Source organism: Podarcis tiliguerta (assembly GCF_965153285.1).
Source record: "Podarcis tiliguerta genome assembly, chromosome: 7".
In the NCBI taxonomy this organism is placed as follows: Eukaryota; Metazoa; Chordata; class Lepidosauria; order Squamata; family Lacertidae; genus Podarcis; species Podarcis tiliguerta.
In genome coordinates this window covers 28027086-28052523 of record NC_139540.1, presented here as the reverse complement: position 1 = coordinate 28052523, position 25438 = coordinate 28027086, and the positions used below count along the sequence as shown (strand labels likewise).

Here is a 25438-nt window from a genome sequence, read left to right as displayed (position 1 = left end):
GGTTCCGACACGGCGTTCAGGGCCCTGAAATCCACTACAAGTCTCGGCTTATCTGTGTTTTTTTTGTCCACAAAAAACACTGGGCTGCCCCCCACCGCTCGGGACTCTCTGATGAAACCCCTCTTCAGGTTTTTGTCAATGAACTCCCTCAGCTCCTGCACCTCCCTGTCTGACATGGCGTACAGCTTGCCCACTGGGAGTTGAGCCCCCGGGAGTAGGTTGATTTGACAGTCAAAGGGTCTATGCGGCGGCAGTTTGTCCGCTTCTCTTTCGCTGAATACGTTGCTCAGATCTGCATATTGCGGAGGCACCTCCCCTTGCTTCATTACCTCCATCCCAGCTAAGGTGATCTTGGCTCCCCCTGGATCCTTCCCCTGCTTGCAGTGTTCCAGGCAATGCGCCGACCCAAAGGAGACCACCCTCTGGTGCCATCCCACTAGAGGATCGTGAAGTGCCAGCCAGCTCATCCCCAAAATAATGGGAGCTCCTCCCAATGTGGCCACATTGAACGCTATCCTCTCGGTGTGTCTTGCCACCCTCATTATCATGGGAACAGTCTGTTGGTTCACTTCTCCTCCCAACAGCTCTCTGCCGTCAATCGTGGTTACCTGCAGGGGTTTACTTAAGGGGAGGGTTTGTATCTGGTGCTCAGCTGCGAACTCCTTACTCATGAAATTACAGGAGCTGCCTGAATCCAGCAGGGCTTTGATCTGTAGGGGGTGTCCATTTGGCAGCTCTAGCAACACCTCTATCACTAGAGCAGGCCTGGGAGGTTCTGGTGCGGGCACTCTCACTGCTTTTGAGCCTGGCTGCTGTGCCCCGACGGCAGCCAGGCGTTGGCTTTTACCTGCTCTGTGCTTTCCTCCTCCTCTCCCCCAACAGCTCCTGCCATGCCTTGCCATTCCTTTCTCCGTGGACAGACTCTGGCAAAGTGTCCTGGCTGTTGGCAGAGATAGCATTTTTTCCCGCCCTTTCCCTCTTTCTTCCGCCCTTCACCGATGTTTGAAACTGTGCGCGCACGCGCTGTTCCCACTTCCATCGGCTCTGCCGGCGGGAAAGGCTGCTCTGGAATGTCTGGAATGCGGAGCTCCCTCCAACGTTCTCCTTTCCCCTCCCGCTTCTCCAAAGCCCTCGCCTCCTGGCGCGCTCCAATGGCTAGCGCGGTTTTAGTCAGCTGGTCCATAGACTCTGCTCTGGGGTTCCGGGAAAGTTCATCTTTCAAGGACGAAGACAGACCCTCTTCAAAAAGCATTTGAATGGGCTCAGAAGCCAAGTCCCACCCCAATCGATGAATCAACATAGTGAACTCAGTCCAGTACTCACGGACAGTCCGGTTTCCCTGTTTGCAAGCCATTAACTGCCTTCGCACTCCTCCCTGCTCAATGTCACTGGAAAACATCAGGTCCATGGCACGAAAAAACTTCATCGCGTCCTTTAGGATCTCATTATTTGCTGCCATCAAGGGTCTAACCCAGTCCTTCGCCCCTGATTCGAGGTGGCTAATTACAAAAGCCACTCGCGATTCCTCATCAGGGAAGTCATCAAATTGCAGATTGAGAGCATATTGCATCTCTGTCCTAAAGGCATGGTAGTTCCTGGGGTCCCCCCCAAATTTCTGCACCAATCCTGGCATCTTTCTGTTGAGTGGGGTGGCTTTCTCCCTCCCCCTCTCTGCATCCTGAGCCCTCCTTTCTTCCAGCCTCGCCGTCTGCAAGGCAAGCTGGATTTCCAACGTCCTATACCTTTCCTCCAGGCTTGGACCTCCAGCTGCCCCTCCGGTTCCTGCTGGTTCGCTCATGATGCCTCTCCCTGGCACAAGCTAGCTGTCGATGACTTTCGGATTGCTGTGATGGGATGAAGAGCTGCTTGTGTGTAAATTGCAATCCCTCAGAGTTTGAACCGCTTCTCAAACCTCTGCCTGTGACGGAGCCCCTCCAGCATGGCTGCGTCAGTCGCTAGCAGAATCCGAAAGTGGCTGCTTTCGGAAACGTTTCCAACATAAAAGCTCCTTAACGGAAACACGTCTTCTGGACTCTCTGCGTGACAGTTTCCGCCGAGGAACGGGTGTTCCTATAGGGGGCCCTGAGACTTCCCCACTGTTTTCACTGGAAGCATCTCTGAGCCATTCCTCCGACTCCCCTTCCCTTGACGTTCCTGTTCGCCCCCTACTGGTTCCCTCTTCAGGTGTCAAGTCTCTCTCTACCTCAGAGAGCCTTGGCACCTCCTGTCCTGCCGATGGCAGTTCCCTGACACTTGGCAAGCAGAGAGTTCCAGGTTCGATCCCAGGCGTTCCCAAGTAGGGCTGTGAGAGACCCTTGCCTGAAATCCGAGAGAGCTATGCCGAGAATGTCGCAATACTGAGCTCGATGGACCAGTGTTCTGATTGATACTTAATTCAGCCCTTTATTTGGAGCCATGAGGACTAGCATCTTACCACTGCTTTTAAGCAAAGGGCTGTAGCTCAGGGGTAGAGCGTCTGCTTTGCACACAGAAGGTTCCTGGTTCAATCCCCAAGGGCATCTCCAAGCAGGGCTGGATGAGACTCCTACCTGTAAACCTAGAGAGCTACTGCCAACCAGTGCCGGCAATACTGAGCTAAATTTATTGACTGCGTTTATACCCCGTATATTTCTCTATGGAGCTCAAGATGGCTTGCATTATTCCACCCCCTTCTTATTCCACCCCCTCCTTATTTTAATCCCCACAACAACCTCGTGAGCAGGTTAGGCTGAGAAGTGAGCGACTGGACCAAGCAGCTTTGTGGTAGAGTCGGGATTTGAACTCTAGTCTCCCAGGCCCTGATTCGACACTGTAACAACCAGTACAACCACATTGGCTCAGTTGCCTGACCCAGTAAAAGGCAGCTCCATGTGTCAGCAATGCACATTGTCCAGTCAACATAAGACAGGGATCTGGGCATGTTCAAATCCAACTTTGTGACATGTGGCCGGCAGTACTGTAACCTTCGGCAGATGTGTGCACACACTGGTGTCTACCCTGGTCTTTTAGTGGCAATTAACCTTTCCTATAGGGTTTCCTTTGAAGCTAGCAATAAGGATTTTTTTTTAATGAAGGGAAATGTCTAAGCTTCCATGTTACCTAATCTATTCTGTTCCTCAACTCAGACATTGCAATTATATTACCCAATTCCTAACAGGGACAATTTTATGATCTTAAGGAGGTCTGCCTGGAAATGAAAACTGCAACAATTGTTTGTGTGTGTGTATTTGCTTCCCACTTTTAGGTTTTCTGGGGCTTGTTTCATGTGGAGATAAGTTATGTTGGCTGAGGAAATTAAGGATGCTTTCCTCCCAACATCTGTTTTCATAAAGACTGAAAGATCAAGAAGCAAAATAGTTTTAGCACCCATGAGAACTTGCCCCATTTGTGAACGTTAACAGGATGGTTTCTGCGAACAAAGAAGGCCTCTCATTAACAGAAAGTGTGAAAGTACTATTTTCTCTGACCTGTGCAGCCTGGGTGACTTGGAACATCTTTAGAAATGCAGTTATAATCAAATTAAACATTATGAATTATTGGTTGAGAAACATTCTTGCAAGTATTTTGCCAAAAGTCACTAGCAACTTGACCATTGTATTGTTTTCATTAAAAAGGTTGCAGTGGTATAGACGTTCAGTTTGATTAAAGGTAAAGGTACCCCTGCCCATACGGGCCAGTCTTGACAGACTCTAGGGTTGTGCGCCCATCTCACTCAAGAGGCCGGGGGCCAGCGCTGTCCGCAGACACTTCCGGGTCACGTGGCCAGCGTGACATCGCTGCTCTGGCGATCCAGAGCCGCACACGGAGCGCCGTTTACCTTCCCGCTAGTAAGCGGTCCCTATTTATCTACTTGCACCCGGGGGTGCTTTCGAACTGCTAGGTTGGCAGGCGCTGGGACCGAGCAAAGGGAGCGCACCCCACCGCGGGGATTCGAACCGCCGACCTTTCGATCGGCAAGCCCTAGGCGCTGAGGCTTTTACCCACAGCGCCACCCGCGTCCCCCAGTTTGATAAGGGAGATGCTAATTATTTCTGTAAATGTGCTACTAAGGAATATTTGTGTTTTGACGGGAGATCTTTTGATCAGTTGCTGTTGTGTTTACTTGTAATGTTCATATTTATGCCAGATGCAGAGAGATCCAACCAGAAAACCTCCATTAAAATAAATTGTAAGAGAAATGTGACATCTGATTACTAAGCCTCTTTGCTTGCCTAACTATGGTTTCCCCCATTCATGAAAATCAGGGGTGGCAGCATACAATAAAAGGGGTCGGTTTATTCTGGAGAATCTGGGCCAGGGACCAGGAATGGTTAACTTCATAATAAGTTGGCACCATGGTATTGCATTAATAAAGTGAAGAAAGTAGTTTTTTCCCCTAGATACTACTCTTTGTCCATTTAGCCCTGTATTGTCTATTCTGGCTGGTAATAGCTTTCCATTAGTTACCACCTGACCCTTTTAACTGAAAAAGCCAGAGTTTATAAACCAAGAACCCTGCTGGATCAGGCATGGGAAGCCTGCAGCAGAAACTAAATATTCTCCTCTCTTTTAAAATCTTTAAAACAAATGACTCCCTGCAAGTAGTAAATCAGTATCACCTAAAGTCTCCGTCTGAGCATTTCTGTTTGCAAGACATGGGGTTTTTTTTTGGGGGGGGGGTGTATTTTGGTTGTGGCGGTTTCAACCTATGGGAATAGGTTGTGGCAGGTTACTGCCACAAGGTACTGAGATAATGTGTAAGCGTGATGCCAGCTCCCTAAAAAAAGGTAAACCACCCTGGGCAACCTTTCCAAAAAAAAAGGTCAACAGCTTTGGGGGCGCCGGACGGATCTTTGCACTCCGGCGCCGCATATGCTTAAGACGGCCCTGCTCACACAGTCACAACAGCAACCTGGTTGGGCGCTAGGAAAAGCAGCAGCAAAAGGGGAGTTCAAACCCCACCAAGCCTGGAGCGAGGAAGCGTCGCCGCCGCTGCTCAACACCTGCAGGGAGTTTCGCAACGGGAACCAAAGGAAAAGCGACTGCTGGGACTCAAGCCACCACCTGGCTTGTCGTCGTTGCTTTACTTTCCGGGCGGAAAGACAGGAGGGCTGATCATTTTGCTGGAGTCTGGGCTGCTTAGCGTCGCCCCAGGAAAAGTTTGCTCGGGAGGAGGGGAGCCGCGCGGCATTCAAGCGCGCGCGCTTCCGTGCCTCGCGCAGCGCAACTTTGCGCGGAAAAGTCCCCAGAGAAACGAGTGAAAACACCACTGCCGGGCACTTCGAAGGCGCCTTTTCCACCCTCCCCGCCCCGTTTGCTGCTTCGTTTCCCCCCCCCCCCCGGGGGACGAGAGAGGGGCGCAACCACCCCGCAACTCTCTCCCCTCAGGCTCCACCTTCTCGGGAAACGGAGCAGCTGCCCCCTTTTCTCTCGCTCTTCCCTACACAAAACTTTGTCTCCCGGCAACTGCGCGGGCGGCGTCACTTCCTCTCCCTTGCAGGCCCGCCGGCGGTGGGCGAGAAAAGGACGAGGGCTCGCTCTTGGGTCTCTGCGGGGCAGCTGCTCCGCGCGGGGACCAGCCGGGCTCCCTCGCGGCCGGAGGAAGGGCAGCCTGGGGGGAGGGCCACGTGGGGCCGCCGGAGGAGGTGGGTGGGGGGGATGCAGCATGGCCGCGGTGGCGCTGCCCGAGTCGGTTTCCAGTAGCCATGGCGGCGGCGTGGGGAGCCTGGAAGGCGGTGCGGGCACCGGGGGCGCCAGCAACAGCAGCCGGCATGAGAAGAGCCTGGGGCTGCTCACCACCAAGTTCGTGTCCCTCCTGCAGGAGGCCAAGGACGGCGTGCTCGACCTGAAAGCGGTGAGGGGGAGGTGGGGGGCTACGGTCCAGGCGCTGCGGGTGGGATCCGGGCGCTGAGGGAGGAGAGTGCATGTGCGTGTGTGAGACACACACACACACACACACACACACACACAGAGTGGGGTGCGATGGCCCTTGATAGTCTGAGGGATCCAGCGGGAGGATCTCTCGACTGGGATCTGGTGAGGGTGAAAGTTCCATGTTGGGAGTAGGCACCTTTTTAAGAACTCACCCCTTTTCTGCAGGCTTTGGCGTATTTGCTTTTGCCCCTAGGTGGGTTTAGCGATTTAGAGCTCGGTTGCTTCAAATTGATGCTCTGTGTTTCCTCCTAGTTGCCAGCGCCTGAACACGCTTCTCGGCTGCCCCAACCTAGAACTATAAAGTTGGAAGAGACCACGAGGGTCATCTAGTCCAACCCCCTGCAATGCAGGAGCTTTTTGCCAACGTGGGTCTCGATTCCCTGACCCTCAGATTAAGAGTCTACCTAACTTCTCTAAAGGAGCTGTGGGCAGTAGGAGTAGCCCCTGCTCTTTTCTCCCACAGACAAAGGTGCACAATAAGTTTTTTTGTGGCTGAGTACGGATTTGAACTCTAGTCTAAGTCCGGTCCTGAAAACCACTGCACTTGCTCATCCTATAGCTTGTCCCTTAAAAACTTGTATTTGCCCAATATGTCGAGACAAGCTGGTGGAAATGTTGGGGACATGACCTTTCCTGCATTCTTGAAACATGTGGAGGGAAGCTTTTAATGTTTAATAGAATATTTTATTTTAATATTTTGTTGGAAGCTGCCCAGAGTGGCTGGGGAAACCCAGCCAGATGTGCGGGGTATAAATAATAATTATAATTATAATAACTCTGTATAGAGCACCCTTTCCCCTTTATATATCCTGGGGAAGGTTTTAAGTAGAAGAGTGTGTAACTTCCGAACTCTTATAGCCTATCTGGATTGGAGAGACTTATAGCTGGTGGGGCTTTTTAGAAGGAGTTGGATTCATTGAGCTTGTTTTTTAGGGTGAGTAGGAGAAACGGAGGTGTAGCTCAGCAGTAGAGTTCATTGGTACAGTGGTACCTCGGGTTACATACGCTTCAGGTTACAGATTCCGCTAACCCAGAAATAGTACCTCGGGTTAAGAATTTTGCTTCAGGATGAGAACAGAAATTGTGCTCCGGTGGTGCAGCAGCAGCAGGAGGCCCCATTAGCTAAAGTGGTGCTTTAAGAACAGTTTCAGGTTAAGAACGGACCTCCAGAACGAATTAAGTACTTAACCCGAGGTACCACTGTATTACATATTGAGGAACAATCAATACCAGAAGAGCTATAGAGTGAATCCCTTGGAGAAGTTTGGCTTGAGTCCTGCTTTCTTCTATAATCTAAGTGGGGAACTTGCAGAATCTTATGTGAAGTGGGTAGTCCTAACTATGGCAAGCCACTGTAATTTACACTGGCTTAAGCTAGGCGAACATAAAGTTGTGCCTGTTCGAGAGCTCGGCTACTGCCACCTGAGCTGGCCCAAGCCTGCCAGAGGGAAAACAAAATAGATTTTGACTCACACCACCCATTTTGTCAGTGTAAGTTCCGCCTGGTTGCCAAGTCACGTGACTGAGCTGAACAGAGTTAGGATCCAGTTTAAGTATCCTCTGGCCGATCACACCACCAGGAAGCCGGTTCTGGTGGACTTGCATTGGCTAAGCCACGTTGAGCAAGTTACCCCAGCATATCTTCAGCTGAGCCAGGGTTGTGGATATACGCCATAGCCTGGCTGAGACTGAGATCTGCCACATCTTTTCTCTCTCATCCCAATGAGATGATTATGTATATTGTGATTTCATCCTGTGAACCACCCCAAAACCTGCAGGTATAGGACAGTGTACAAATTTAATCAATAATAATAATAACAATAATTGTGACAAAAAATGAAGCTCTTTTTTGGAGAGAGATTCCATTGACGGCCCATGGCAAACTGCCACCCATTTCTGTGAAGATAACAATGGTCTCTTTCCCAGAACTGTTGAGCAAATATACAAGGCAAAGATTGTAAAACATTTAAAACTACTATTAAACTATTACCAACCTCCTCCAAGATGAGTTGCAATAAATTGTGTAGTTGCTCCAGAGTTCTGGTAAACTTGCTACTCCTTATTTTATTTGTCCCCTATAACAAAAGGTCTGTAATCCACTTAATTAAAAACAGACATCAGGTTCCCCCACCCCTATACACATACAGAAACAGCAATATGTAAACTTATGCAGGCTTGCCCAGAAATAAGCTCCAGCTAGCTCTTTTAAGCTTGTGTTCAAGTAAACTTGCCTAGAATCAACCTACTGGAATAATTTTGCTAGTAAAGTAGATTGGTTCTTTGCTCTTGCACTGTGTAATGAAGGATATTTTCAATAGATATTCAGCTGACATTTATATTTAGCTGGGTAAAGTAAACACAACTATAATTATGCTCCAACAAAGGGCAGATTCATACACTTGCCCAAATAAAGTCCCTTTTTTTTGTGACAGAATAGCATGCGTGTTCACCTTCTTCCATCGATCACTCAGCATAAAGGGCATGCAACATGAGTGCTCCTCATATTTACCTAAAGGGATGGATCTAGTCTAAGTTAGATGTACTGAAGATTTCAGTGGGGTTTAAATTTAGCTAACTTCATCCGAGCCAATGGAATGTACACGCCTTCCCCTTTAAAAAAGGGGATAGGGGAAGGGATATCTTATGTAGGGGTTTACATGTGTGCAAGATGAGGGGGTCTTGTGCATCCACTCCGCCTTGGGGAAATAAATGATCTTTGAGTGTACAAACTAGGTCTTAGGTGCACATTGCCACATTAAGATGCCATCTTCCCTCTAACTAAAGCAGGAATGAGGAACATTTTTCAACCCGAGAGCTGAAGTTCCTCATGGGGGACATTGCAAAAAGGCTTGTATCAGAAGTGGATGAACCAGAGGCAAAAGTGGGAAGAGCAATAAATGTAACTGTTAGCTTTGTACAGTAGGTTTCATTCCAACTATGCAAAAGTCTGGTTTCTCTGCACACATCCCTTCAGCGGAGCTGGACTGGTGGAAAGTGGAATGTTAATTTTGTGGTTAGGATTGTGTCTTTAAGCATATGCATGCTTATAAGCATGAATTTGGAGAGGAAGGCTGTTGTTAACAGCCCTTAATTGGTGGTTAGGGGACACAGGTAGCACTGTGGTCTAAACCACTGAGCCTCTTGGGCTTGCTGATCAGAAGGTCGGCAGTTTGAATCCATGCGACAGTGGTGAGCTCCCATTGCTCTGTCCCAGCTTCTGCCAACCTAGCAGTTTGAAAGCAAGTCGATAAATAGGTGCTGCTGCGGCGGGAAGGTAAACAGTGTTTCCATGCGCTCTGGTACTCATCACAGTGTCCCGTTGCGCCAGAAGCAGTTTAGTCATGCTGGCCACATGACCCGAAAAGCTGTCTGTGGACAAACACTGGCTCCCTCGGCCTGAAAAGCGAGATGAGTGCCGCACCCCAAAGTCGCCTTTGACTGGACTTAACTGTCCAGGAGTCCTTTACCTTCACCTTAATTGATGGTTGTAGGTTGGATCAAAGTAACAGCTTCTTCACCGGTAGATGTGGATGAAAAACTACAGTTGAAAAATGTGTTTTTCATTGTTGCCAAAAAGTGTATATGTATATATTTGGGTTAATGAACAACTGGATTAGGGGCTGAAGCAAAATAGGGGTCTTTCACAAAAAAATATTAAAGTGAAATTTGTCTCTGGTGGAATATGAGCAGGGGGTGGAAGTTGCAGGCAGCTTGATCCTTAAAGAATTTACATTGGTAAGAGTCTTGGACCCATGCCAATGCAAAAATTTGAGGCTCAGAGCTTAGGCTGCTAATCACGTTGGCTGTTACTTGCAGGTTAAATTTTACTCTTAATGCTATCGCTTTCAGCAACAGTTCAACAACATAAAGTGTTCTAGAGCATACCTCTTGAGCATCCCTGATTTTTCTTCTTTTTATCTCATTACTTCTTTTACTCAAAAGGTCCATGATTTCATTTGTTTGATGGTGTTCGTTACTGAGGTTCAATCTTAACCATTGCCATTATATTTTGGAATGATAGCAAACCCCATAACTACACTGCTCTTCCATAAATTATATTAAGAAGCCTATCTTCCTTTGATAGAATGAATTGTCATCCTACTCCCTTCCACAAATCTTGTTCCCATATTTAGAAATGAAATGGCAGATTATTCCTTTACATCCTGCTCAAGGAAAGCATGTTGTCTTTTCAGCCCCACTTTCCATTTCCCTTGTTCTCATGCATGGCTAATTCTGAAAGAACTCATTCCCATGTGTGGAATTCTGTGGACATGTTTTAAGGAGGTCATTCTTTTAGGCATTTTGTTTGAAGGTTACTGTCCCTGTCCAAGAGTCAGAGAGGGTGGTCTAACGCATCTAACTGTGCATCTGTGACTGTGGCAGGTTGAAGATTTACCCTTTTAGGCTTGTGATTAATATTCTCTAGGAGGCTTGTACAGCTTCACTGAAGCTGTCTAATGAGCCTCCCCTTTTGCCCTTCATCTGCATAAATTATTCTTTATCTTACCAGGCTGCCGACACACTTGCTGTAAGACAAAAAAGGCGGATCTACGACATCACCAATGTTTTGGAAGGGATAGATCTCATAGAAAAGAAGTCAAAAAACAGCATCCAGTGGAAGTAAGATAACTGATTTTTTATTTTCTTACATAGAAATACAGAATGCCGTTTTCCTTCACAGATGAATGTTATCACTGTTAGGTATTTATGTAACGAAAATAAGGTATATATGTAATGAAAACAACGTATGTCAGCAATACTAGCTTTTGTATTCTCTGCAGACACTAGTCTCCAGGCAGTTGTTTGTCAGGACCTGGAAGTATATTTTGCCACAAATGCAAACCCTTTCGTCAGGCAACAGAGGCTCCACAGTTCAGCAGAAAATTACACATGAAAACCCCCAAAAAGAGATGGATTGTCTCTCTTGTGCGCAACCTTTGAAAGTCTCCCTACTCATATCATACAGAATCAAAATGCAATTGAAACTTAATTGTTATTTCACTATTTATAGAATTAAAATTTCTGCTGCTATGATATCTTTTCTACTTCTGCCTTTTTGTTACTCATTTACAGTAGCATTGAATTTTTTTGCTCTCTCTTAAGAGGCGTAGGTGCTGGTTGCAATACGAAGGAAGTCGTAGATAGACTGAGATACCTTGAAGCAGAAATTGAAGAATTGGAGCTAAAAGAAAAGGAGCTGGATCAGCAGAAACTGTGGTTACAGCAAAGCATAAAAAATGTCAAGGAAGATTCCACAAATAAATGATATCCTTTGAAACATGCTGTGTAATTCTTGCAGATGGAATTATTGCTGTTGTGCCTCGGTGAAACACAGAAAATGGAGATGGAATAAGTGATGGGCATTTTCTCAAATGGGAGTTTTTAGGGGTTTGACAACAGTTGATACTAATTTTCTGTCCGGCTATTCAAAATGAGTTGTGGGAACAAAGACCTTTAGTGGATTAATAAGGGAAGTGAAATGCCCATCAGGAGGCAAAATGGCATGCATGGCCAACTAGGGACAAAATTATATTGGTAGCTTAGCATTAGCTACCAGTTGGATCCCATTCAATGTTTACACAGAAGTCTCGTGTTCACAGGTGCTGTTTCAAGAATGGAAAGCATTCTCATACAAGGCAGTGCTTCATTTTTCATTTACTCCCCCATTGCTGCAGCCCTCTGTACCATATTGCATCTTGGTCCAGATCATCCCTCATCCTCAGAGTCCTTTTTTGGGCAGCAGTGAATTGTGTGACTTGTCTGAACAGAATTTATTTACATTCATGCAACAGCACCTTTGGATTCAGGCTAATGGGACTTTTTCATACCCAAGATATAAAATGGGCAGAGGCTGTTTTTTGCTAAACAACCTAGAGCTGTTTTCTTACTATCAAATGGTATATAAATTTTGTTTAATAATTAAAATGAATGTGTTTTTAACTCTGCAATTTCAGTTACTAGTCCAGGGTATGACAGGCAAAATAGTGAAACAGAACTAACAAGCCTGGTAAATTTCATAGAATGTACTTGAAAAAGGTCAGCAGTATCATGTTATTTTGAAACTTTCCTTGACACAGACCACTTTTTCATACATCACTCATGAAGACATTTGTGACTGCTTCAACGGTAAGTTGCTGAGAAGTTTGACATGTTTGTTAAATGGTGTCAGGAGAAAACCCAGTTGTGTTCACTATATGGTCCCCTTATGAGTTAGTGCTAAAAGTTCATCACATAGCATTCGTTTAGAGTGTTTGAGTTAGCTTTCTGTTTTTCAGAACTGATTTTCAGAGACAGGATATACCTTTATTCCAAAAGAAATCCTCAAAACTCCTTAGCAGAAGGCCAGTTCTTTCACTTTCTGCTAGGGGTGAGGAATCTGTGGCTCTCCAGATGTGAGTTTATAGGCCAGTAGCATCATCCCTAATTACTGCCCATGGTGGCTGTGGTTTATGAAAGTTGCAGCCTCACAACATCTGGAGAGCTGCATATTCTCTGCCCTGCTTTCTGTAGACCTGGACTTCAGCTACAATCCTTAAACACAAGAATGTAAGCCCTGTGTGAATACAGTGGCCCTTGATTTCAGAGTAAATGTGCTAAAGCAAAGACAGCACTAGATTTTTGCGTGTGAAAGGAGTGGGAAAATAAAGCTATGGCGAAGTGAAATGGCAGTTTAGGATCACTTAAGACTTCCATTAAAAACATGATTTCTCTTTATACAGTGTAGCCCTCCTGTATTGCTTTTTTCACACTGAAATATGGCATATCTTATTTGATCATATAAACCTCTGGAAGTATGCTGAATTTTATTTTGTATATTTATTCTGACATGTTCTCATGACCCATTGGCCATGTCCTTCAGGCAGTTTAAAACAAAACAAAACCTCCCTGTATACTATCCAGGAAGGTGTGTGCATGCATTCAGCTAACACTTGACAATTACTCCACAATCAGGGGATACACTACTAGCAATTCAGGCTCCTTCTGGCACACAGTTAGAAGTTCCTGTACCTCATGTGGTATGTATAAACAGCTCTTTTAGGCTGTGTGGTTAGCAAATATTAATAATATATATATATTTTTTAAAAAGGTTTTGGACCCAAGTAGTGTATATGTTCTAACTGGGGCTTGTGCTTACAGAATAAACTTGCTAAATTAATAACATAGACTAGTATACCTAGTTTGTGTACTAATCTGTTTACTTTTTATCTTTCTTTGAAACGTGCAGCATTCATCACTTCAACTATTAAATTACTGATAGTTATTTATGCTGAGCCTGAGTGAAACATATTTACATAATAGAGGTTTGGGTTTTTCTTAGAATTTCCAGGAGGAAATACTTGCTCCACATTTTCAGTTTCAAGTTTCCTTTGTTGCTACCAAAGTCATACAAATAGCTTTTTGTCACAGTTGGAAGGAGGAAATTGACCGCTATTCCAAATGATTGTTCACATCCTGATCCAAGAGAGAATTAGTGAGTGGTACCATCTAAATTTCCAATGAACCCAGAACATTACCTTCTGAATGGTTTCAATTTGGCACTATTTGAAGCCATGAATTTGCCTATCCCTCACCTTATGTCATATGACACCAGGAGACGGATAGGTGGGTGTGGCTTGGCTCAAATGGCTTCATGTGCCAAATGGGAAGCTCTGGCAGCCTTCTTAAGCTCATGGGCCAGAGGTTTTGCATCTCTAGTATAAAGCAAAAGCATTACCACTACAGGCAGCAGCAACATTCACTGAAATGTTGATGCAGTTCTAAGACAGGATGCACATTCAGTGTGCATGGTCATTTCCAGACAATTAGCTTCCAAACAGCTTGACCATGTGAAGATATGTTGGGTTATGATGTAGATTAGAGGTGAGGGGGTGTACTTGTGTACTTGTATAATCGTTCTTTACAATTTCAACATCAACTAGCACGTTCTCACCTGTTCAGTACACAGCTTTCACTTGCAGGTTTTTTTTTACTTCAGTCCAGTTTGGCTTAATTGCTAAGCCTACTGCCATAAAGGATGGTGACTTTACCTTTTAACTTTGCTTCCTTTCTAAAGAGACAAAACAAATACCAGATCAATCTGAAGAGTCATTCGGGGCCTATCCATGTGCTGCTTATAAACAAAGAGTCCAGTTCCTCAAAGCCAGTGGTTTTTCCGGTACCTCCTCCAGATGACCTCATGCAACCTCCATCTCAGTTGCCAGCTCCATTGATTTCCCCTAAAGTGAATGTAGATCCTCAAAAGTTGGAGTCTAGAGATCCTCCTCATCAGGGTCAATCCCTTCCACGGATACCACCAGTCACAGATATATCAACAGGTAGTGATTTCCCCTTTTCTCAATTAGCAGCAAATTAAAAATATAAACGGGGGCAGGGTGAGCTAAGGATTTGTGGATGGAAGACAATGCTTACATGTGACTGTTCTAAAATCTAGCAGCAAAACCCATGTATTAAGAATTAGTTAGAAATATTTCTGCTATTCACATTAGCATCACTAAAAGCAAGTGCATGCCAATATTAAAATGTGAGCTTGTGGTAACAAAGAGTTTGTGCCTGTATCAGAAATGTTGTGTTCCAGAAATTTGCGTTGAACTAATATTGTCGATTTCTAATGTGAACTTTCCCACCCTGTAGACATCAGTTTGCAGGAGAGCCAGACTCCTGAAACTCTTTATGCTGGCATTCCAGATTCGGAGCTGTATAACAGCCTTATAGCAGAAACTACACCTAGCTCAAATACCTGCCAGTCCTTCCTTCCGCTGGATGTAAATAGTATTCTGAAGCCGAATGCGTTTGACATCGCAAAGATGGATGAGCCTGGAGGTAAATTACATACTTCGTTTGATTATAACTTTGAAGGGGGGGAGGACAGTTGCTGGTGTCCTGAAGCGTAAAACAGGAAAAGAAAGCAGCCCACTGCTATTTGATGACAATGTTGAGCTGTGGGATTTTTTTTTTTTTTTTTTTTTTACGGTCTTAACATTGGCTGTATTTTGAGGAGAGCATCTTTGCTTTTGTAGTTGTTTTGTGAGGCGCTGAAGCAGATGTTCATGGGCAAATGGTTTTGGTGGAAATGATTAGGGATGATAAGAGTTGTAATCCAAAGTATATGGAGGGTACCAGGTGGAGGAAGGCTGATTAAGAGGATGACGGCAAGGATTACTGATAATGTAAAGCATTTTGAACAGAACTGCACATAAAAACTAAGCATGTTTTATTATGAAAATACTATAAAGGAGTACTCGATTCGCTCCTAGCTACTCCTTCAGGGCGGGCTAAACAGGGGTGGTGCATGGTAGTTTACAAAATACTATTCATAACTGACCTGGCATTTTGTTTTGTAATTTTCTGAATCCTGTAACTTGAGAATCCTGCTGGTTGTTAAGCCACTCTATATTTCCATTTCACTAGAGATACCAAACAGAGTAGACTACTTGAAATATTAAAAGCCCATGGAAAATTTCAGGAGCCTTAAATACCTGTAGCTAGCTAACTCATTTACATGCCAACTGGAAATATGAAAGCCTCATAACTCCCTCCCGTTTTTTAGCCAATTTGATCTTATTGTCTATGTGGATAGCCATGAATTTGCTTTTTGTGTTCGTAGGAATAATTAACAGCGATATCATTGATGAATTGATGTCCTCTGATGGTAAGTTTATGTTCTCATTGTCTCATCCTTCTTTACAAAGTGTGATGTCTCTGCTTCACTAGTTAACAGTTCCCTGCAAATGCCAGCTGAACATCCCTTTGCTAGAGTTTTAGGTGGACATGTACTTGAAGAAGTTAGATTTCATGATTTTTTTACCCTGTTGAGTTTAGAGCAGGTGGGCATTCCATGGCATTCTGCTGCTTGCAGTTAACAAAGCAGTGAGTTTCCCTAAATTTAGTACGTTTGCCCTCCTCCAATCTTTCATTATAAACAATGCTGGGGTGACACTGCTGGGACACTCCTTAGGAATGCAAGAAATATGTGAACAAAGTAACACAAATCATCATTTTTATTTCCATTTGCCTGTGCAAAACTCCTAACAAAATAAGGAAAGGGTAGAAGACTGCAGTTTGCTTTTAAAATGCTTTTTGCCCACAATTTTAACCAGAGCCCTCTTTAGGGTCCAAAGTATATTTTATACTGTAGTTCCCACTTTCTTAAATATGTAGAATCATCAACACAATCCTCTGTGTGTTTACTCAGAAGTAAGTCCTGCTGATTTCAATGGGGTTTACTGTCTGAAAAGTTTGCCTCAGAGTGTGGCTTTAGATTGTGTTGTTCATATGACACATTCTAGAATAATTTGTTGGATGAGTAATATAGCAAGTTGAATGGCACTACTCAGAAGCACTAAGATTTACATTGAGTAAATCAGAGCAGCAAACAGCTGGGAGCTTAGCCCACTGAAAACACCAGGCAACCATCCATAGCCTCCAGATTTTAATACCAATTCCAGACTCCCAGGATTCATCAGGGTTAATTGAAACAGCATCCTTTTATTGCAGAATCTGAATGGGCAGATCACGCATTGTACTAACCTAATTGAGTGTGTTTTCATAATAATGGCACAGGAACCTATAGCTGACAGCCTTTCCCACTAGCAAATTGTTACCTGTGAATTACTGCAACATGCTGTTTGCAGAATTATTCAGCAGCTTACCCACCAGCCTTCAAAGGTCAGGATGGTATGCTTGAGTTTCTCACTTTAGCCTGAGTTAATTATGACTTTCTCACAATCACCCAATAAATCTGGTTTCCCACACTCTAAGAGTGTCATCTGTTCTGCAAGGATGAAGTTGGATCATCATAAATTGTTGCATGAGCAGTCTACAAACATGTACATTTGAAATAGACTTTTACTCCTGCAGTTTTACTCCTCCTCTTGCTAGTAGTTTCCTCCTTTCCAAAGTTTCATTTTGTTTCACACTTCACACATGGGATTGAATCCTGACTAGCACACTGCTTGAACTTGGGGCCTATTGGAATTAGTGAGGCTAAAATTTAACAATCTTAGTCAAGATTCGACCCATGATGCCCCTGTACCAATACAGTAAGACTGTTGAACATGAATCTCAAACTAAACTCACCAGGAGAATGTCCCTTATGAAATGCTTGAGCAGACTGCCTGAGTTTTCTTTTTGCACAATCCAAAAAGTGTCATGTTCCAACACTAATAATTGCCAGTGGTGCATGAACTGCATTGCAAAATAAATCTTTGCTCTGCCAAATTGTGTACAAGGAGTCTGTACCAGCAGCCTGCCTGGTCCAAAGCTTTCCCAACAAATTTCTCAAATGCCATATATAGTGTTTTTCCCTTTTGAATTTGCCCATGAATTAGGAGGATGCGGGGGCTTTCCACCACCAAATCAGCTTTAGGTTGTCCCACTATCCCCTATAATAATTAAGCTTCCTTTTTGATTAAGTTTTCTCTCAAACAAAGATGTTTCTGATCTTTAGCATCTCGGTGAAATGGTTTTGCACTTCAGCTGTAAATAAAAAATTAATGTTCTCAGCGGTCCAGCTATTCATAGCCCTGCTACTATGCCACCCTGCTTCCGCAGAATCTTGATTGAAGGAGTCATAACTTTTTTCCAAATGAAGCAAGCAATTTCAACAACTGCTTTCTTTGTAACCTTGTTGCGTTCCATTAACAAGCCAACAAAGAAATTTTAATTTTATAATTGTGGTTGATAGGCTTATTTAAAAAGGGTTGCTTCACTTCGGTGCACTTGCTGTTTCAGAGGCCCACAATTTTAGCCCACCTGTTCAGAAAATGACTTGGCCCCTCTTCTATATGTGCACCATATGGATGGGAGTCTTCATCTGAAATAACTTGTGCACCATCTCTGCTGTTGCCTGAAGACCATCGCATCTCATGTCTTTTTGATTCCATCAGAGGCGTTCCAGTTGCTTTTTCCAAATTGTATGAGCTGGTTGTCCCAGCTTATACTGTCCCTTCCGTATAAGCTGGTTGTGAACTGTCCCTTCCGCTTCATACCTGAGGGCGTGAGGAAATACAATTTAACACTTCTACATTTTCAGCACAGTAAATGTATTGGATGACAATATGACATCATCCAATCCACTTTTTTGCATTATATGCGTTTAAAGCTCATTTCATAGCACAACACTGCTAGTTCCTTATTCCTATAATTTGACTTGAATATAATTAAGCTGCCATGGTGCATCATGTAAAAATGGTGCTTTGGTTTTGAAATGATTTGTGGGGCATCCTGTAAAAAAGGGTCTTGTGGTATTGGCAGAATATTACGTGATGGTCCAAAGCTTATCTTGCAGTCCAGGGGTGTGCAAACCTGAGTTCCTTATACAGGCTGCTTCTGGACAAGGAACTACCTCTGTCTCATTCTTTACTTGATTTCACTTGTTCATCCACAAGATAATGCACACAGTTGTTCTACATGCCCATGCTAAGTGGACTTCACCAGAGGGTAAAAAATTCCATTGCACAGTATTCACTTTTGCTGTGCTGACCCATCAAGATTTGAGTCTCTAAACAGAAATAAAGAAATACATAATAAAAAATTAACATAAAGACACTTTCACATTTTGCACTGTGTGCCTTAAGTAACAAAATGGGTATCCCTTCTACCAGTTCTTTGCCTTTCTACCCAATAGAGTCAAAGCTAGCATGAATTTCTATTTGTCACATGTGGAGATCAGTACTGGAGCAGGATCTTTGCCAACCTCATTCTCAGCAGAGTCTTACACCTAAACAGCCTTCCAGAATGTTGGGTGAATGTGGCAGCAATGATAATGGTTTTGGAGGCCGGGAGAATAATAATGCTAATTCAGAACTAGGAATCAGAATAGTTATGTGTTCATTTGCAAAGGACTGGTACTGTAGCTGTGTGACACAAACTGTGCTTAAATTGATATTTCTTTTCCCCTCTGCAGTCTTCCCCCTCTTACGGCTCTCTCCTACTCCTGGAGATGACTACAACTTCAACCTGGATGATAACGAAGGAGTCTGTGACCTCTTTGACGTGCAGATACTGAACTACTAGATTTGATGCAGCCAGATTGCCTCATCTACCTCTAACGATATAATATTGTAGACTTAATTTCATAACACAAGTATTTAAAATAATGAATGTAAAACTTCTGTAGTTCACCAACGCTGGGTGTACATTCTTCCTTGTACTTCATTATTTTGATCAACTTATAAACTCAGTAAAACAGAAGCTTCCTTTTACTGCAGTGCAGGGAATGCTGTTCCTAGAGATGTCACAGTAGCTTAATACAGTTACTTGAAAGCCCCAGTTCTTTTTAATTTGTTCTTTAGGAACCAAAGTTTCATAAGCCCAACTCTGCTTCCTATACAACTCCAGACTGCTGTGTTTTATACACCTGGAAATCCTCTACAATCATTCCAAAATTCTGACCTTTTATGTCTTAAAACTTCCACTGCCAATTGTAGAATGAAGGGCATTAACTAGTTTATGCTACATTGTTTCAGTGAACACTTTTGTGGAGTGCCTTTTTAATTAGCACTTTATTTTGTTCTCTGTTTTTTACTTCTGACATTCCACATTCCTAGATTTAGGAAAGCACTATTTGTAGTTTGTATTAAAAGAGTGCCAATGCTTGTACATTAACAAGATTTTTAAAATAAAACTATACAAAGAGTTGCTTTTTGCCGATTTATCAGGGGGTGCAAATATTGATGTAAATACGTACTATTTGGTGCTACAATTGGGACAGCAAGTCAGTAGCGGTATCCACATTGGCTGGTTCACCTTCCGTAGCTTTTGGAATCTGATGAGGGAAACACACATGCTCAGCGATTTGGGTCCAGTGTCCATGTATAATTTAAGAATATGCTTACAACCACCAGCTCATTGAAAATTGAAGCCTAAATTGCAGCATAGTAACACAACAAAATATAATAACATATGCCAAATGAAAGAGTAAAGGGGGATATCTAGAGCTAAACATATAGGAACAGATTTCCATGCCAAAATCAAATGTAATAAATTAATGTCTCAAAGTTCCAAGTAACACAATGGGTTTACATTCCCCTTATAACTCCAGTACATTGTGAAAAGAGGCTTTATTTTATTTTTGTATAAGGCAAAAGAATTACCTGAAAGCTCTTTGGAGAGTCTGATGAAATGGCTTTGGACAATTGCTTAACTTCTTTCTGCACTTCTGTAAATACCTTATTCACCATGTTAACCTTTTCATCGTTCACAATATTAATCTTTGGGGGAAAAGAAAACAAATTTTAGGCGTTTGTATTTCAAGATCAACCTAAAAGCATTTTCTCTGCAGTAAGCTATAGAAACTCAATGTGTTGTATTTTAAAATACCGTAATTTTTGCCCTATAGGGCGCACCGGCCCATAGGGCACACCTATTTTTTTTTGGGGGGGGGGGGGGGATAAAGAATTTTTTTTCCCCAGGCGCGGGGCTGGGGCGAGGGAAGCCCGAGCTTCCCCAGCCCCCAGAACAGGCTGCTATCTGCAAGCCTTGGGAGCCCACGGGAACTCCCGCCGGGCTCCCAAGGCTTGCGGAGAGCTGCCTGGAGAGCGAGAGGGGTTGGTGCGCACCAACCCCTCTCGCTCTCCACGCTTCAGCGAAAGCCTGCATTTGCCCCATAGGACGCACACACATTTCCCCTTCATTTTTGGAGGGGAAAAAGTGTGTCCTATAGGGCGAAAAATACGGTAACTTTGGAGGATATACATGACACTAAACTATACTAAGATTTCAAAAGTTCACCAAGGGAACCATTCTTACATAATGGCTCAGCTTGTTCATTAGGCTGAGGCACAGTGAAGTCTTTCAAAAAATGCAAAAATAGATTTGCATCACTCACTTCCAAGAATCAGGCTTATAGATTTTAAACATGAGAAAATTACTACAGGCATTTCTAGACTGTTGCTGTTCTTGGGGCAATTCAATCCCATTCCAGCCGATTCAGGCTGTACAATTAAAGCCGATTTGGAGCTCTGGTTAAAACAAACCCATGTTCCCAAAAGATCAGACTCTCAAGTGATGAGGAGTGACTGGAAAATGGGGGATTACATTGCATCAAAGCGTTATCTAATCTCTCCACAAACAAATCATTAAACAGCCAATGTCATCTAATCTGTCAGCAAATAAATCAGGATGAATGCTCATTAAACGGGTAATGTAGAAGTGACCTGTGACTTTATTCAGCCAAGAGAAAGTCGTGAATAGAGCCAGGGATAGCTCTCTAGTCGTACAGCATGAGACTCTTAATTTCAGGGTTGTGGGTTTGAGCCCCATGTTGGGTAAAAGATTCCTGAATTGCAGGGGGCTGGACAAGATTGCCTTTTGGGTCACTTCCGGCACTACAATTCTATGAGTATTGTTGTTGCCTTTACATGCATATGGAGGGAGAACTGGGCCATATTTTCTGGCCTCACTAACCTCAGTTGAAGTTATGGAGATGTTGGGTCAGCAGGCACAATCCCATTCCCCCTCCCCCTAATGCATTCATTCACCTTGGATTTGAAGTCAAGAATGGAGCTAGTAGAATGTCCTGTACCTTCCATCACTCTGCAATTGCATATGCCATCCTTTCTCAACTTTAGGTCTCCAGGTGTTGTTGGACTACAACTCCCATCATCCATAGTGAGAAGGGGATGATGGGAGTCATAGTTCAACACCTGAGGGCCCACAGTTGAGAAAGAATGGCATATGGCACTAGGGTTGTTTCCGTTTAACATGCACAGCACAGGTTGTTAAGATGTTCCTAATGAAGAATCTAAAACAATAGCAAGAAGGAATCTTCTAAAACTAACCTTTTTTAGATTTGTTGTCACTGGCTTTGCTTTCCTTTTAACCTTCGCAATTTTCTTGTTGGCCACATGGAATACATTCATCGGCTTCTGACTTTTTCCCTTGTTCTTGCCCATTGCCTAAAATATTGTTTTCAAGAATTTAAATAATGTGTTTTGGCTGCTGTAGTAAGCAATAATACTTAAAAGCTCATTGAATCTTTCATGCAAATAAGGCTGCAGTTTTACACACTAAGGTGGGAAGAAGTCCCATTAAAGCAACTGAGACTTGCATAAAATGAAGCTATAAACCCAGATTCCTGGCTATTCAAGTGCTAAGAAATGACACATAATAGCCACAATTCAACCCAGAATTCAAGTGCACACTTAAGTCAAGTGTATTAAGATTGTAAGCAACAAGTTTAAAGGGCCAGCAGGGTGCAACCAGTAATCTGAATCAGCCAGTACAGCTTCATAGCAGAGCAACAGACCACCTCTCCCCATATGAACCAACCCAGATCTTGCAACCATCATCTGAACTGCAGCCTAACAACATCTGGAGAACCAGGGCCGCACCCATCCTTTCTATAAAGGGGCACTAGAAGAAAAAGGAATTATATCCTCTCCAGAACTGTGTGCCCTTTCCCACACACAGCCATAAAATGTCCAGTTGCATTGGCATTCCTCTAGCACAGCCTTTTCCAACCTTGAGTCCCCAACCTACAATTCCCATCAGCCCCAGCCAGCATGCCCAATGGTCAGAGATCTTGGGAACGGTAGTCCAACATCTGAGAAACTACAACGCACCAAGGGAAGTAGGGCTGCATACGGAAGAAGAAGAAAATCTCCCCAATAAGAGTTCCGGGCTAGTTGGAGCTGTAAACAGGAGCACTCCTCTTAGGCCCTGAGGATACACTGCAACATTACCTTGACAAGGAGAGTCTGATGGGTTGGGCCAAAGGCCCATCCAATCCAGCAGACTGTTATCCTAGAGGCCACGCAGATGTCCTCAGAAAAACCTCAAGCAGGACCAGTGCCAGATTTACGCATAAGCTAAACAAGCTATAGCTTAGGGCCCCATTCTCTTGGAGCCCCCCCCCCAAATTTCACTATTAATATACAGTACTTCTTAATTGTATTTCAGTTCAACAATTACTTTGATAAAAAACAAATCCTGTTATGTGCAAATGGCCTTAGATACCTATTAGGTGGTCCATAAATTACCATATAGCATATTTTCAACACAAAAAACAGCGACAATTTGTTGTTGACAAATGACAGCTGGAAATATAAAGGGCCCCATTACCTTCAGTAGCTTAGGGCCTCGTCAAATCTAAATCCGGCCCTGAGCAGGACCGAGGCCGTTTAGGGCTTTAAAGGTCAGCACCAACACTTTGAATTGTGCTCGGAAACATACTGGGAGCCAGTGTAGGTCTTTCAAGACCGGTGTTATATGGTCTCGGCGGCTGCTCCAAGTCACCAGTCTAGCTGCTACATTCTGGATTAGTTGTAGTTTCCAGGACACCTTCAAAGGTAGCCCCACATAGAGCGCTTTGCAGTAATCTGAGTGGGAGATAACTAGAGCATGCACCACTCTGGCGAGACAGTCTGCGGGCAGATAGGATCTCAGCCTGCATACCAGATGGAGCTGGTAAACAGCTGCCCTGGACACAGAATTGACCTGCACCTCCATGGGCAGCTGTGAGTCCAGAATGACTCCCAGGCTGCACACCTGGTCCTTCAGGGGCAGTTACCCCATTCAGGACCAGGGAGTCCTCTACACCCGCCCGCCTCCTGCCCCCCAAAAACAGTACTTCTGTCTTGTCAGGATTCAACTTCAGTCCATTAGCCATCCATCCTCCAACCGCCTCCAGGCACTCACACAGGACCTTCACCGCCTTCACCGGTCCTGATTTGAAAGAGAGGTAGAGCTGGGTATCATACGCATACTGATGAACACCCAGCCCAAATTTAGGAGCATTGCTGGTTCCGACCTTGAAAGGAGAGCACAGCCATCGTGGGTAAGAAGCTATTAACAGCCTCGCCCTCCACAAATTTGCCCAACGAACTTGGTGGCCATCACTGCCTCCTGCGGGGGGGCAAAGTTCCGCAGTTGCACTCTGCCCCGCTTATATACCTCGCTTACACGAGGGTAAAACGCGGGTACACCCTGAAGTCCGAGCCCACGCTCCCCCCCCCCCCGCTCTTCCCACGGCTTTACCTTCTTTGCACGCACAGCCAACGCCTTACAAACTCGTCCGGCTTCCAGCCTCTTCCCTTGCCTACTGCACCACGTGCGGCGCCGGCGCCTGACGTCATCCGAAAGCGACAGGGAGTTCCCCAGCTACATGCCCGGGCCAGAAGCCGCCTGTCTGCGGAGCGTTCCCCTGGGTGGCGCAATCTTTGACTGTGCCCGCCTGGAGGAAACTTGCAGGGTTGTGTGTGCGTGTGTGCTGCGGTTTGATTAGATCTTAGCCACTAACTTCTGTTTCTACCTGATTTTATATTATATATGCACACAGTCAGCCTTCCCTGCCCGTTCAGCATATTCAGTCTTCATTGGGTTGTTTTTGCGGTTCCTAAAAGGAGATTCACTGGGTATTTTGAGTATTTTCGCAAGCCTCGGGGCTCCCTCAAGCCAGCTGACACCACTCTCTTGTGGCTTTCACTGCATAAGCAGCAACACTCCGTGTCTGAACACTGGAAGTAGAGGCAATTATGCTTGACAAGTAAGGGTAGAAAGCTGTATATTTTGCAGACGATAACATCTTTTGGGAATCTCAGTTTTAAAATGGCATTGTTGGGGAAAACCTGCCTAGGCACTTTGGATAACATAGCCCAAATTGCAATATCAGCACCAAACTGAAGGTGGCAATGCGCTCTTAAATTTAATATATTTTAAAACACACGATGAAAGTTGCTGGATCACATTAAAGCACATTTGAAGCACGTTTCCACATCACCCAAAGAATTCTAGACTCCGTAGTTTATGCCTCACAGAGTTACAGACTACAGTGGCCAGAATTCTTTGAGGAGTGAAATGTGCTTCGAATGGGCTTAAAAGCTATATTGTGTGCACAAGTCTGGCATCCTGTTTCAGCCAGTGGCCAACCACAAGCCTACAAGCAAAGCATGAAAGCAATAGTCTGTCCTCACTGCAGTTCTGTAAAAACTGGTGTTTGGGAGCACAAATAGAGGTTCCCTTTAGCTCACACAGTCTGTTTAAGGTCTATTCCACACATGCTGTAGAATAGGATAAAGAACATAGGAACCTGCCTTATACTGAATCAGACCATTGGTCCATATATCTTAGAATCATCTACACTGACTAGCAGTGGATGTCCAGGTGAAATATACTCAGAGTCGCAAAGTGATTTCATGCTCTTTATTCAGCTCATAGTGGTGAGGAGGAATGAATGAAAGTCCCCTCAAAGTATCTGCTTTATATACATTATTTACACAATGGGCTGCACATGATTGGCTAATTCTGGAATTCTACTGTAAGCCAATCAGGTTGTGAATTCACTTATATCTGGAGCATGATTGGGTGGTTCCTGCCAACCAATCATACTGCTGCATTGTTCTAGGACCAATCAGACTGCTGCAGTTTGGATCCTATTCAACTCAGTACATAACACCAGGATTTCAGATAAGGACTGTGACGTGTGCACTGGATGTATACATACATGCCTGCACACTCATGTGCTCTTCAAAATGCCACGTGGATGCACCTTTAAGAAGCAATCACCTTGCCCAGAACTGCTGTAGAC

The 25438-nt window shown here is 44.3% G+C and overlaps 2 protein-coding genes across 2 annotated transcripts; one reads left to right on the top strand and one right to left on the bottom strand.

The window, feature by feature from the left end:
* The first annotated feature begins 5246 nt into the window (after window positions 1-5246).
* E2F5 (E2F transcription factor 5) lies at window positions 5247-19549 on the top strand. The gene is made up of 9 exons (XM_083451265.1): window positions 5247-5833; window positions 10424-10533; window positions 11017-11178; window positions 11996-12039; window positions 12865-12929; window positions 13967-14228; window positions 14545-14733; window positions 15518-15562; window positions 18818-19549. The coding sequence occupies exons 1-9, from the start codon at window positions 5645-5647 to the stop codon at window positions 18925-18927; spliced, it is 1176 nt and encodes a 391-aa protein (XP_083307391.1). The 5' UTR covers window positions 5247-5644; the 3' UTR covers window positions 18928-19549.
* On the bottom strand, window positions 15896-24040 carry RBIS (ribosomal biogenesis factor). Its single transcript, XM_083451474.1, has 6 exons — window positions 23890-24040; window positions 21693-21809; window positions 20007-20123; window positions 19601-19678; window positions 17867-17900; window positions 15896-17829 (listed from the first exon to the last, which is right to left on the bottom strand). Exons 2-4 carry the CDS (start codon window positions 21804-21806, stop codon window positions 19610-19612), a joined length of 300 nt encoding a protein of 99 aa, XP_083307600.1. The 5' UTR covers window positions 21807-21809; window positions 23890-24040; the 3' UTR covers window positions 15896-17829; window positions 17867-17900; window positions 19601-19609.
* Between the last annotated feature and the right edge of the window lie 1398 nt (window positions 24041-25438).